At 37.8% G+C, this 13,918-nt stretch overlaps 1 protein-coding gene and 1 long non-coding RNA gene across 5 annotated transcripts in view; one reads left to right on the top strand and one right to left on the bottom strand.

Moving 5' to 3' along the window:
* LOC131494440 (uncharacterized) overlaps positions 1-12,177 on the bottom strand; it is a 115,644-nt gene extending 103,467 nt beyond the window's left edge. Inside the window, exons 1-2 of one of the 3 annotated variants that reach the window (XR_009253403.1) lie at positions 12,054-12,177; positions 2,456-2,563 (exon numbers count right to left, since the gene is read on the bottom strand). This is a non-coding gene — a long non-coding RNA (uncharacterized LOC131494440). The remainder of the gene's footprint in view (positions 1-2,455; positions 2,564-12,053) is intronic. The other 2 variants (XR_009253404.1, XR_009253405.1) reach the window with 2 other exon arrangements.
* Positions 12,178-12,224: 47 nt separating this feature from the next.
* Positions 12,225-13,918, top strand: part of EMC2 (ER membrane protein complex subunit 2) — a 51,235-nt gene continuing 49,541 nt past the window's right edge. For both annotated transcript variants that reach the window (XM_058698845.1, XM_058698846.1), the window contains exon 1: positions 12,225-12,351. In XM_058698845.1, coding sequence (XP_058554828.1) covers positions 12,312-12,351 — 40 coding nt within the window. In that variant the 5' untranslated portion in view covers positions 12,225-12,311. The remainder of the gene's footprint in view (positions 12,352-13,918) is intronic.

Below are 13,918 nucleotides of genomic sequence, written 5' to 3' on the forward strand. Positions count from 1 at the left end.
GCTGTAATTTATCCCATGGGTTCTCAAAATAAGTGACATTTAAAATAGAAACATGGCTTCTGTGTTTTCTTTATTGTCTTTGCCATTTGTCGATACCACACCTATTTGAAGTGATAACAGTACCTTCTGTTCCAGTTCCAATGAAAATGCTCTTTACATATCCACTGTTTTGTCAAGAACTTTTCTGACTCGTAAAATGAAACACTAATAATACATTTATGTTGCTTTAGTGTGCAATTTAACCAAAATGAACTTTGCTTAATTTATGAGACAAGAGCTATATTCAACATAAACATGCCAGAAGTGTTTTGCGTCATGTGATGATCCTTCAACTATAATTTTGTTTTTCTTCTTAGATCAGACTGGAGCAACCCCTCCCTGAACATGTTTTAAAGACAAAATTACAGTAGCTCTTACTTTCTAATATGTTCACTCCTTCAGGGTTTTGAATCCAAAATTCTTGAAGAGGCTAGTAAGTCCCAGCTGAGAATCATGTGCCAAGATGTTCAGTGACTTTTTTTTTTCTTTAAAGACACAGATAGTAAGGACAGGAAACAAGTTTTAGCTATTTGGGAGTGTTTCATTAAAAAAAATCTAGAAGGTGCCCCCTTGGAAACAGGTGAATTATCATTTCAAATCTACGTAACTTATCTATCTGAAAGTAGGAAGGGACTTAAGACGTTTCAGCAGTTCTCAAATGTGTCTGCCATGTGGTGCCAATTCAGGTAGAAGTTGTAACTGGTCTCTGGTAAAGAGGTTAAACACTCCTTCTCAGGGACTATTCTTTAGTGAATCTAACTGTTTTGGTGTTAAATAGCAATTTTAAGATAAAATTATTTGATGCTAAACTGTGGTTATTGTTTTTAATGTCCTCCCTTAGCAAAATATAAAGTTGGCAATTTATATTGACTCCTTCACCTTTTTCCTGGAAATTTTACTGGGTCATAAAGCCCCAAGTAAGTAAGCATTGATCTAATGGAGCTTCTGCCTTTCTACAAATAATTATTGAGTCTCTGGGGACAGATCATGAACATGACACACAGATGTTGAATGGAGCTTAGAGTCTAGTGCTAGACACAAATGATGATATATAAAGATTATAATACAGTGGGATAAGTGCTTTTAGGGAGAGAGAATACTGGATGGAGCATATGAGCAGGGCACCTAACCCCAGTCTGGGGAAGTCAGACAAGGATCTCTGTAGGAAAGAGATACAAAATATGAAGTACAGTATCAATATACTTTTTGATTTCCTCACAGGTTTTGTGAGGAAAGTAACTCCTTCAAGTACCTGTCTAGGTACTTGGAAAATTAAACCAAAGTGTTGCTTTATCATCATGGAATTAGAGCAAACAGGTATAACGAGGGCCTGCTGAATTTTGATGTAATAATCATGCCCCAGCTAATACAACAGTTTTTTAGTGGGCAGATACCAATTTCTCTAGACACAGGTCAGTGGGATAACATTTTTAAGGTAAGAAATGACATTCTCTTTTTCTGCCTGTCTCTCTGAGAGTGAAACTTGCCTCACCTTCCTCCAGACCCTGAATTTACTGTCTCAGGGAGTGTCAGGGAGAAAACTGGGAAGTCAGGAACCTCATCTCTCTGGTTTTGGTTTTCAAAAATCATCAGAGAGGATGTATGTAGGTACCTCTGGAAAAATCACAAGACAATGCCTGGGGAATAAAGCATTGAGGATGAAGGGGTATGTTCCTTGAGACTGAAATATTGTTCACATAGGGTTGGGGAATGGAGGCCAGAGTGGTAAGGAAGAGGAGTCTCAAGGGGAGCTCATAAAATTCAAGTTTGGAGCCTCCTAGGGAGAGAAGCCTTATGTCTCTTCAGGATCTCAAGGAGGTGAAAGGCCCCAGAAAAATAAAAGACTGGAAATATGCATAAGGAGGGAACTTCCAATGCCCACATTACCCAAAAGTAGTTAGGAGAGCCACAGGACCTGGAGGCACTTGTGGAGAGAAACAAGGACTGTACTGCTAACTGCACTTAGGTGGGCTTCCCAATGCCTTGAGACCACATAAACATGACTGGTATAGAACTAGTATGGCTGTACTGGTTGATAAATTATCAAAGTACTTTGCATTCACTGATAAATAGACATTTACCCAGAATCACCTACCCTCCCCAAACTAAAGGATAATGCCTCAAGTAGCAGAGGAGGCTCCAGGATGCTTCATAAGCACTAAAGCCAGTATCTATACCCCTTGTGATTGTTTGGTATTAGTTATCTATTGTTGTATACACTTCATTCCAAAACCTGGCAGCTTAAAACAACAATAAACATTTGTAATCCCACATAATTTCTGTGGGTCAGGAATTTGGGAAAAACTTAGCTGAGCTGTTCTGGCTAAATATATATCATCAGTTTGCACTCACTATGTCAGCTGAGTCTGAAGTCTTGACTGAGAATAGAGGACCAGTTCTAAGATGTGTCACTCACATGGCTTGCAAGTTGCAGGACAACTCAGCTCCTCACTATGTGGATCTCTCTGTAAAGCTGCATGATTGTCTTCATGACATGGGAGCTTTCTTCCCCAGAATGAGTGATCTAAGAGAGAGCAAGCCAGAAGCTACAATGTCTTTTATCACAGCTTCAAAAGTTATACTTCATCATTTCTGAAATACTGATAACACAGGTCACCCATATTCAGTGTGGGAGGGGCCATACATAGGGTGCTAACGAGGTGAAAATCATTGGGGACCATCTTGAAGGCTCCTATCAGTCTGTGACCTTGCCCCATGGTTTGTTCATATTCTAAATATCACTTTCACATTAAGTCAGAGTAGCCTTGAAAAAGGAGAAGGCAGCAATGCAGGGGCAAATTCCAACCTGAGATTAAATTTTTGTCTTCTTCCAAGAAGATACTCAAATAGAAATTGAGTTTTATAAAAATGTAAATTTTGTTCTTACACACCTGAATTTGTGCATTGAGATTCATAATCTCTGAGTCCCATGTAACTGTTCCCTGAAAATAACCACTAAAGTTTTTGTTCACCACTACTCTTTTGTTGCTTTAATTCTTTCTTTAAAAGGTACGGTCCTTCAATAACTTTGCTTATTCATTTGATTCTGGGAAGCACTCTGCCTTCTCCCATTAGGTACCGATTTCATTATATCATTCATTCTGGCAGGCCAGGATATGAAGCACGTGTAATACCCTTTTTAGAAGGGCATCTGTGCAGTGCAGCAAATGCTAACTAGGACCACCTTGGCATTCAGAAGGGAGAAGTACAGGTTGACAGTGAGGGCCTTTGGATTTATGCACCATTCATATTTCAGACCTGTAATTAATTTTGTTTTTTGGTGGTAAAGTATTAAAATTTGGCCTTACTTAAGTTTATTAACAAGCAATCATCAATGGTAGTATGGCAGCTACTCAATGAATTATCAAGGGGCATTGTGAGTACAGTATCTTTGGAATTCTCCAGTACTTTATGGAGATCTTGAGTTCTAGAATTTTAAAACTGCTGCCATTTTTCAATTATACTGTTATTCTTGGAAAGATGTTTAAAAATTCTAAATTACTTGTATATATTTGGAATCCTACTGAAAAAAGAAAGAAATATGAAATTCTAGGTAATTTATCAATGGCAGTGGCATGAATTCCAATACCAAGAAAAGAATGAGTAATTCCTGATTAGTGTCTCATAAAAAAACAAGCAAATTTTCATGTATCTGTGGGCTATATATAATCTACCACGTTTTTTCTTCAATACAAAGCAACTATTGCTGACCTAGTAATCATATGCTGGGAGAAGACATTCTGTGGAGTTGAAATGAAATTTCCATGCCTACTAGCTATGTTAAACAGCTTCTGGGTCTAGCTAGTTTTTCAAAAGACTTACTTCTGAACAAAAAATGGAAGATTACACCCAGAATGGAGTAATATTAATAATAGTTCCTGTGGCAGCTAGGGAGGAGCACCGTCTCAGAATCTCGCTTCAAGAAAGAACTTGCTATTCAACTGCAAGGGAGTTCAAGGAAGCTGACAGCCTCTAGTTATTAAAGCCTTCAAAATTTATCTCAGCCTCTGAGCAGGCAGCCCCTAGCCAACAAATGAACATGTGGTAGTTCTGGGGCCTGGTCATTTCTGCCCAGTGTAGGTTTCCTCTAATGGGTAATCTTTGCTCAGGAGCTTTTTTATTGAATTGTCTAATACTTTGTCAGATCTAAATCATGGCATGAGCCTCTTTCTGTCCAATCCAACTTCCTACTCTCTTTTCTTTCATGGGCATCAAATATGCATCATCTGAAAACTTTCCCCACCCAAGCTTTCCCTTCCGAGAGTACCAATATGACAAAGCTACTTTATACTAAGATCCTACTCTGGGAAGGGGCATATCATAATTTATTTGGGCGAGTTATTTAACCTTTCCAAACTATTCCCTTATCTGCAAAGTGGGGTTGTTGTAAAAACTAAATGAAATAATCAACAAAGCAACTTGTAAAGGGCCTCGTACATAGTAAGTACTTAATAATTGGTATATAATTGTAGAGTATTATACCACATGCCAAACTCTGTGTGAGAAATTCTGTGTTTATTACTTGTAATCCTTGTTATAATCAGCAAGTATTAATATGCTCATTTGACATATGAGGAAAGTAGGGTTCAATGAAGTTAAAATAACTTGCTCAAATTGCTTAATCACATAGCTAGAATAGGCAACCTGGGGTTAGAGAGCAACATACATATGTGTTGGCAAATAATCCATGGCTGTTACTTTGGAATGTAATGAAACTGCATACCTTCTATGACATGGTATGTACAATTTGTAATTAATACAAACTACTTTGGGGACTTTCACAACTTTTAAGACTGTACACTTAATTCCACCACATATAGGATATTAAAATCTGTCAATGGATGTCTAAGACTAAGCATTTGTCTAAAAGCTTAGAAGAACTGTGTATGTCACTGTTGCTCTCTAATGACTACTACTGAGTTATTCTTGTAGAATGGCTCTCAGTCTGGGTTTGTCTGATGTTTTCTCAAGATTAGATAGAGGTTATGTTTAATATTCTATACTCTTGCTATTGCTAGAAACTGCATCAATTGAAAACACCCGCCTTTGACAGCTGCAGCTCCCATCCCACCCACAGAAATGCTCAAACCCATTATTAAAAGATGAAAAAGAATCTGTATTGGGAGTATAATGGCAGAAGGAAGTTAAAATATTCTATTGCTCAAAAAATCTCCAGTGAGGGGCGCCTGGGTGGCTCAGTCGGTTAAGCGTCCGACTTCAGCTCAGGTCACGATCTCACGGTCTGTGAGTTCGAGCCCCGCGTCGGGCTCTGGGCTGATGGCTCAGAGCCTGGAGCCTGCTTCCGATTCTGTGTCTCCCTCTCTCTCTGCCCCTCCCCCATTCATGCTCTGTCTCTCTCTGTCTCAAAAATAAATAAACGTTAAAAAAAAATTAAAAAAAAAATTTCCAGTGAGATGGCAGCAATTTGAACTGAGTTGCAGCTTTAAAGCACACTTACATTGTTCCCTACCTCACAGTTCTAAGATAAAGAACCACAATGAGATATCACCTTACACCTGTCAGAATAATTAAGCTCAAAAAGACAAGAAATAACAAGTGTTGACAAGGATGTGAAGAAAAGGAACCCCTGTGCACTGCTGGTGGGAATGTAAGTTGGTGCAGCCACTGTGGAAAATAGTATGGTGGTTTCCCCCAAATATTAAAAATACAATTACCATATGATCCAGTTAATTCCACTACTGGGTATTTACCCAAAGAAAACAAAAACAATTCAAAAACATATATGCATCCTTATGTTCATTGCAGTATTATTTACAATAGCCAAAATATGGAAGTAACCCAAGTTACATCCATCTATGGATGAGTGGATAAAGAAAATGCACAATTAATACACAAGTAATAATTCTTCATTACTTAGCCATAAAAAAGAATGACATCTTGCCATTTGCAGCAACTAAATGGACTTAGAGAATATAATGCTAAGTGAAATAAGACAAAGACAAATACTATATGATTTCACTTATATGTGCAATCTAAGAGACAAAATAAACAAGCAAAGAAAAAAGGAAACAAAAAAGCAGACTCTTAAATACAGAGGATGAATGGGTGACTGCCAGAGAGGAGGTAGTTAGGGGGATGGGTGAAGTAGATAAGAGAGATTAAGAGTACACTTCTCATGATGAGCACTGAGTCATGTATAGAATTGTTGAGTCATTGGACTGTATACCTGAAACCAATACAACAGTATGCTAAATATACTTCAACTAAGAAAAAATTATTTTAAGTAGAATTTCAAAATTATGTTACATAAGTTTAAAAAAGCATTTGACATTGTGCTGTTTCTGCAGGTATGAGATAGAAATGGATGAGGTTGGTAGAATGGATTTGGGGGATGGGCAGTTTTCTTAGTGAAATTCTGCCAAGAAACCAGACTTTTTCCCAAATAAATTATTGGAGTTGCCCAAGTACGCCCTGTATGTGCAAAAAAGCATACAATTTATGATCTGTAAGATAAGATGGACACTTAGTGCCCACTGTTGCTGCTGGCATTTCAGTCAATTCTAGCCAAAAATGGTCAGCATGACCATAGAGAGAGAAAGATGACCAGTAGAGGAAATGAACTTGTGCCCTGATGGCAAGGCTGATACATCAGAGCTTTAGGTTTGAATGAACAACTTAAGCCACTTGTGGCTAGAATGATGCTAACAAATCACAGAAGAGAGACTGTAGAAAAACAAAAATTGTGTCTGTAACAGAGTAACATGTACTTAGACAAAAATATGTAAGTTAACACTCAGTATACTTTTATGTGAATTTACCCATAATGCAGTTTCTTCATTGTGAATAAATACTTTTTTGAACATTTCAAGTAAAGAATTTAGTTATAGTTCTATTGCAGAAAATGAAATCTAGATGGGCTCTAGAGACCATCAGGTCACTGTAATAGTTTGTAAAGACTCCTGGATGTTTGGTACCCAAAAGGGATATTTACAAAAATGCCTTTCTGCACAAGGACTGTTTCATACGCACAGATATATGTGTGTATCAGAACAGAATATGCACTTTGGGGAAATAACTAAGTATCATTTGAAAAAGTGGATTCTTAAGTATGGTTATAAATCTCAAAAAGAAACAGCTCTAATTTATTGCTTATGTGGGAGAAATTCTGGGTGTACTCTTTCTGGATGTACTTTCCTCTTCCCTGTTACAACTATGGCACAGAGCGGTAATTATCAGTTTGTGAATTCTACTATGAAAGGACCAAAGTGATCTCACTGGAAATGTTTCCCAGAGACTCTCCTTTATTTTCTAAAATAATATAATTGGGATGTGAAATGAACTGCTGGCACATTTTAAAACATATATACTGCAAATAATGGCAAAGATGGAAAAACTACAAGTGCCTAAATGCTACAACTGTGCCAGCAAAGGGGGTATAGGCTATCTTGTTTGGACAGGGCATATAAAATTACAAAGTCTGTAAAAAATGTAATAAAAACAATGTTCAGAAGGTTCCTAAAACAACTCCATGTTAATCTGGCTTTTGGTAAATAAAACTCTAAGGAAAACTTCCTTCCAAATGTGAATGTATCACAGTCAAAATCTAGTGACACGGAATGAAGATGAAATAAGTAATATTTTCCCTTAAATACAAAGGGATTTGTGGTTATGATTCACTAATTAGAAACAATAACACGATTTAAAGGCTATAGTAAATTTATATGAAAGTTATAGTGATACAAATTTACTTTCATGGATAATTGTCAGTAAATAGAAGTTATAAACTGTGCTACATAATGTGGGATATTTTAATTTACTATGATTAAGACAGAACAAAACAGATAGTAGATTCTAAGTAAATGATTTGATGATGATGTTGGATATTGCAAAATCAATTAAAATGGTATTATGCTCTGTCCTGTTAAATGATGTCCATTTTATAAATGTCATAAGGTTTATTACTCTTAAGAAGTTGCTTTAGTCTTTAATAATGTCTGAGATAGTAACTGAATTAAGTAAACTTTGATCATAAAAGAGAAGCACTCCAAAGTGCTTTGTGGGCCAATCAGGCTTAATAAATAAAGCTTGTCCCATGTCAAAGAAAATAAAGTCTTATTCAAAGTTATTCCTTTCTGAATCTAGTTCATTCTGATGTATTATCATTCTAACTATTCAAACATGAGCCTGTAAAAAAAATGAAAATCATACAATAGTGTCAAAATAAAAAAGTCATATCATAAACCATATTCATGTGCTTTTTTCATTGTTTAACTGAGATCATTAAATGAGATAGCATTTCCCATGGTATCTAATGTGGTATAATCCAATATTTGACTGCTTGGATATTTCCTTGGTATTTGTCACCAATGCTGGGGAGTGTTCAGTCAAAAAACTGAATTAAGTATTTTTAACATACATGAATCAAAGCTTCTTTTCCAAAGAAGTGAGAGAGTGAGAGATAACATTTTGAAAATATTTTATAAAAGTAAATTTATAGAAAGTACACTTGATGTTTATATTCTCAGGGTTATGGTTTTATCTATAGAAGATATTTCTTTTTAATTTACATTTACAATTACATTATAAAATGTTAGAGAAGAATAAAAAGTTTTGTCACTGACATACCAGTTTTTTCCTGAGTGTGCTGAGCAGGGCAAGTTTTATTAGATATCTAAAATGTTACGATACATAAACACCGTCATTTTCCCGCTTCAGGAAGTACTATTGGTAAAAAAAATTTCCCTTAAATATATTTTTCCTATAAATATATCATCTTTTATCTAGGATCTAAACAGCTGATCTCCTTCATATGTATTTGCCATCTTTGTTACCCACTAGTGGCAAGAACTTGAGCAAATCATCACTTCAGGGCCTCAGATTAGGAAACATATACAATGTCCAATTGTTTTTCAAAGTACTGGCATTACCCCATTAGTGGGTTGCACCTAGTGTTTTTAGAAAACAAAATAAAATTGACTCAATTTGAATAGAAACTATAGAGGACAAGACACATTGTAGGGCTAGGTTGTAAATTTTGTTTCGGTTTTATATATAATATACACATACTGTGTGATGTAAAATGTATTTTCTTAATATAGGTTGCAGGTGAAAAAGTTTGAAAAATGTAGTTTTGACAATTCATAAATACCTTTTAAATCTAAAATGAAATCATTCAAATTTCCAGCTAAAAAATTCTGAAAATGACCTCCTTTAACACAATGTCATAAGGTTTATTGCCTGAGAGACAGTAGCAGCCAGTTACAAGGGCATTTAGTTGAAATGACTAGAGAATATTTACTCCCTTAATTAGTTGTAGTTGTTAATATCCATTGTAAATATTTAAAAGATACCTCCTTGGGCTTCCACTCCCTCAAGAAATCCAACAAAATGTTGGGCATAAACAATTTAGTACAAATAGTAAATTGTAGATGTATGTCTCAAATACATATACCAAATACTGTGTTAAGTGGCTGGGAGATGTTAAACAGATAGGTATGGTCCCAAACTCACTATGTTTATAATTTTTTGGAAAATATAGATAATATAAAGAGAGAACTTCCCATCCATAACCAAGGAGTAGAATTCATATGTTCACTACTATGAAATATTATCCTAACAATCACTTATACAAGCTGTTATGTTTTTGAGTATCTAACTCACTCATTCAACATTTACCATATGCCAGGTGTTTTCCTATGTTCAATTGACAAGGCTAAGATGACAAAGTCTATACTCTCAAGGAACTTAGATAATAATGAAAAATACAGAAAATAAGTAAACAGAAAAAGCGATAAGTGTCATAATGATGCAAAAGGCATTAACTAGGAGCCACTTATTATTGGAGAGTCAAGAAAGGCCTCTTCATAAGTAGATCGTTTTCAATACAACTGAGATATGAATGACAAAAAGAAGACAGCCACTTGAAGATATGGAGATGAACATTCCTGGAAAAGGGGTAATGGGCAAATGCCAGACTAAAGGCAGATAGGAGTCTGGCATGTTTGAGGAATAGGGAGTAGGGAGAACGGCTTGGGTCTAGTGAAGAAAGAATGGTAGGAGAGAGCCAGACAGAGTAAAGCCCTGTAAACTGTGGTAAAGTGTTTACAGTATATGGGTTTATTGTCTGGGGGAGTCATTTGAGAGCCATAAGCAGTCAGGTGAGAGATGGTTGTGGCTTAGACTGAAGTAGTAGCAGTGGAGATGCAAATAGACTTTGGGAAAATTTTAGAAGTACAATACAGAATTTGCTGATAGACTGCATGTAGGGGATGGAGAATCAACAATACTTCCTAAAATTTTAGTTTGTGCAACTTAGGTGGACAGTGTCATCAACTACAGTGGGGAAGGGCAACTTGGGGGGGCATGGTGGCAGAAATCCAGAATTCTGTTTGGGATATGCTAACTTAGAGATGCATATTAGCTATCTAAGTGAGTATGTCAAAAAAGCCAAACTAGGTTCAGGGGAGAATTTTTGGAGTCATCAGCATATTTATATTTATAGCCAAAGGACTGGTACCTCCATGGGAGTGTCATGCAGTATCCTTTAATCTTGATAACAACTCAAAGTAGATATTTTCTTTTTATATAGATATAATTAACTCCTTTTTATAAATGAGCATCTCTGGTGCTTAGAGATACACATGCTGAAAGTCACGCAGCTACTAAATAGAGCCTGGACTCAAATCTGTGTGATTGAGTCCTTGTTTCCATCACACCAAGTTGTTTTATTGAAGAATTAGAATATGTGAATTTCTTTTATTTTTTAATAAAAATTTTTAAGTGTTTATTTATGTTTGAGAAAGACACACACACACACACACACACACACACACAGTGCAAGCGGGGGAGGGGCAGAGAGAGCGAGACAGAATCCTATGCAGGCTCCAGGCTCTGAGCTGTCAGCATAGAGTCCTACAGTAGGCTCAAACCCAATGGTGAGATCATGATCTGAGCTGAAATCAAGAGTCTGACGCTTAAGTGACTGAGCCACCCAGGCGCCCTAAATATGCGAATTTCTGAGCGGAGGGTTTTTAATTTTTTTAATGAAGAACTTCTAAAAAGTTCTGTTTACAGAAAATGAAGCTCATTCAGAATCTACTCCAACTGTATAAGTTCAAGTCTTTTCTGCCCTTACATAACTTGTCTGTGGTGGGTGCCATTGATAGTTGTGTGTGTGTGTGTGTGTGTGTGTGTGTGTGTGTTTTCTTTTAAAATCTTACTCCCTTGGTTGTGGGATAGGACTCTCTTTTCTCCTTTCTCTATCTTGATTGCCTGTTCTTCACTGACCCTTAACTACAGGGATTTTTAGGCTTCTTTCCTCACTTTACATGTTCTCTCTTTACGATTTTGTTCCATTATTTTTAAATACTAAATATATGCGTTTGAATTTATTATTATTATTATTATTATTATTATTATTATTATTGCTTCTCCTCCGGACAGCTCTTCTTAGCTTTAGTAAACTACGTCTAAAAGTTTCTGAAAGCAATTAGCTTGGTGGGAAGGGGTGGGGAAAGAGGGCTTCCTTCCCCCTCCCCCCCCATTTGAGATTACAGAGGAGCGACGTGCAGGGGCTCTGATGGTTTCATTCGTACATTTATTCAGTATTTCTTTCATACATTTAATTATAAGGACTTACAAATTGGCTGATCTTACGAGATTTCAAATCTAGAGTGGCAGACAGTGATCCAGGTTGGCACGAAGACATTCACGTGAACATTAAGAAGTCCTCGGCCACACAAACGTTATGTGCAAAGGCAGAATTCCGCTTAGTCCCTCAACGAGATTAATAAAAAATTTTGGAGTGTATCAGTTTAGTCGAAATTGAAAAGGATATGGAAAGCAAATCCCATTTAGGAAGTAGGAAGATTGCGGACAAATAAAGGATTGGAGCAGCAAATTACATTGCAGCAGTACCTGAAGAGAACAAGATACTGACCGGGGAGTGGGAAAAGAATGAATACACCCATGTAAAAACAAGAAAAAGAAAAACCGGGTGTGGCGCACATTAAAAACTCACAGCATTTACTAAAACTCCCCGGTGAAATAGTCACCTCATCCCACGCCGACTCCCGCCTCCAGCGGTTAGCCGCTCAGTCCTCCGAGTCCCAGAGTGCCGCTCACCACCCAGCTCGCTCCGCCCCCTTCTCCAACTGCCCCTCCACCGAGCCGCGTGCACGTGCGCGGAGGATCCGGCCCCCTCCGCTCTCTCGACCAATGAGAAATGGTGTCGTAAGTCGCTACCGCCCGGTCGTAGGTCACGTGACGGTGTTTCCCCTCCCTCTGACCCCCTGCCTCCAGGTTCTGAGAAGATGGCGAAGGTCTCAGAGCTTTACGATGTCACTTGGGAAGGTAACTGGGAGCAGGGCGGGTGCAGAAAGACCAAAAGTCCTGGGAAGCGGTTCGGCAGTACCTGCTGCCGGTGGAGGCCTGGGTTTTCCGGTCTGTCTTCTGCACTGGAGCTGTCTCTGGACGGGCCAAGTTGAGAAGAAGGTTGAGGCCGGCTCCTTCCGTGGCCCGGTCACAGCCTAGAATCCACGGTGTTCCCTCGCGGCCCCCCCTCCCCCCCCGGTCCCCAGCTTGTGCTCCGATAGACTCAGTGACCCACATACCTCCGTTCCAGTACAGTGGCCCAGGGCAGCTTCCATTATAAAGCGGGAGGGACCTGGGGCTGGGGCTGTCACACATTTTATAGTGGCTGCTGGGCGGCGAAGAGGAAGCGGGGTAGTTGCTTGCTGAAGCTTCCCTGCAGCCAAGAAATACAGGGCCTGTAGGCCCTGTATTCAGTGCTGTGTAAGGGTTACAACTCTATGAAGGTCTATGGAAGAGTCACGAACAAATCTGATTCTTCTACGTGCTACTTTACATTTTGTTCTCTCTGCATAACTGGATCTCTGATTTCTCTTAATTATTCGCAGCCCCATTCTCTCTGAAAACACATTTATGCACATAACACAACTTTCTTCTTACTTCTTATTTCCTAGGAAGGGGTAAAGAACTGGTTATGTTGGGCATACGCTCAAGTGTGGTAGGTTTCTTTACCCATCCTACTTTAAGGTGGAGTGTGTTCTTTAAATTTGGAAGCAGCCAGACTTTGAACCAATTCTGTAAGAGAGATTTTTCTCTTAAAAACTTCAGTGGGAAGCATGGCTAAGAGGACAGCTAAGAGTTTCTCTAAGGCATGAAACTTGTGTGATTGAAATTTATATTCCCAGCATTTAACAGACTTCAGTAGCTTATTGGTTTAGTGAATGCCTTCTTCAGATGTTTAAACAATGACCTAATAACATGTGGACTGAAAGTTATATTGACCATTTAATGGTGAATATATCTATCCAGTATTACAGAATTGCAAACCTGTATGGGAAAAAGTAAAATCCCATTATACTTGAACTGAATTCAATAATTTATTATTGGTTTTGTGGTCTCTAGTGCACTGTGAACCTCAGTATTTCTACCTGTATTTGGTGAATTACTTATATTAAACAAAAGTATTAACTGCTTAGTGCTAAATCTTGGATATATTAAATAACACACAGTACCTACCTTCACGGAGTCTAATGGAGAAGTATAATGGAGTTCTAATGGAGAAGACAGTCTAATGGAGAAGACAAATCTGTAAATACATAGTTTTAAAAAGCTTGTGTCAGGATATTTACTAGCCAGGTGGTAGATATGTGGCTGTTATTTTTATTTATTTATTTATTTTTATTTATTTTTTTCAATATATGAAGTTTATTGTCAAATTGGTTTCCATACAACACCCAGTGCTCATTCCAAAAGGTGCCCTCCTCAATGCCCATCACCCACCCTCCCCTCCCTCCCACCCCCCATCAACCCTCAGTTTGTTCTCAGTTTTTAAGAATCTCTTATGCTTTGGCTTTCTTCCACTCTAACCTCTTTTTTTTTTTTTCCTTCC

This window comes from Neofelis nebulosa, chromosome 14 (genome assembly GCF_028018385.1).
Source record: "Neofelis nebulosa isolate mNeoNeb1 chromosome 14, mNeoNeb1.pri, whole genome shotgun sequence".
Classification (NCBI taxonomy): domain Eukaryota; kingdom Metazoa; phylum Chordata; class Mammalia; order Carnivora; family Felidae; genus Neofelis; species Neofelis nebulosa.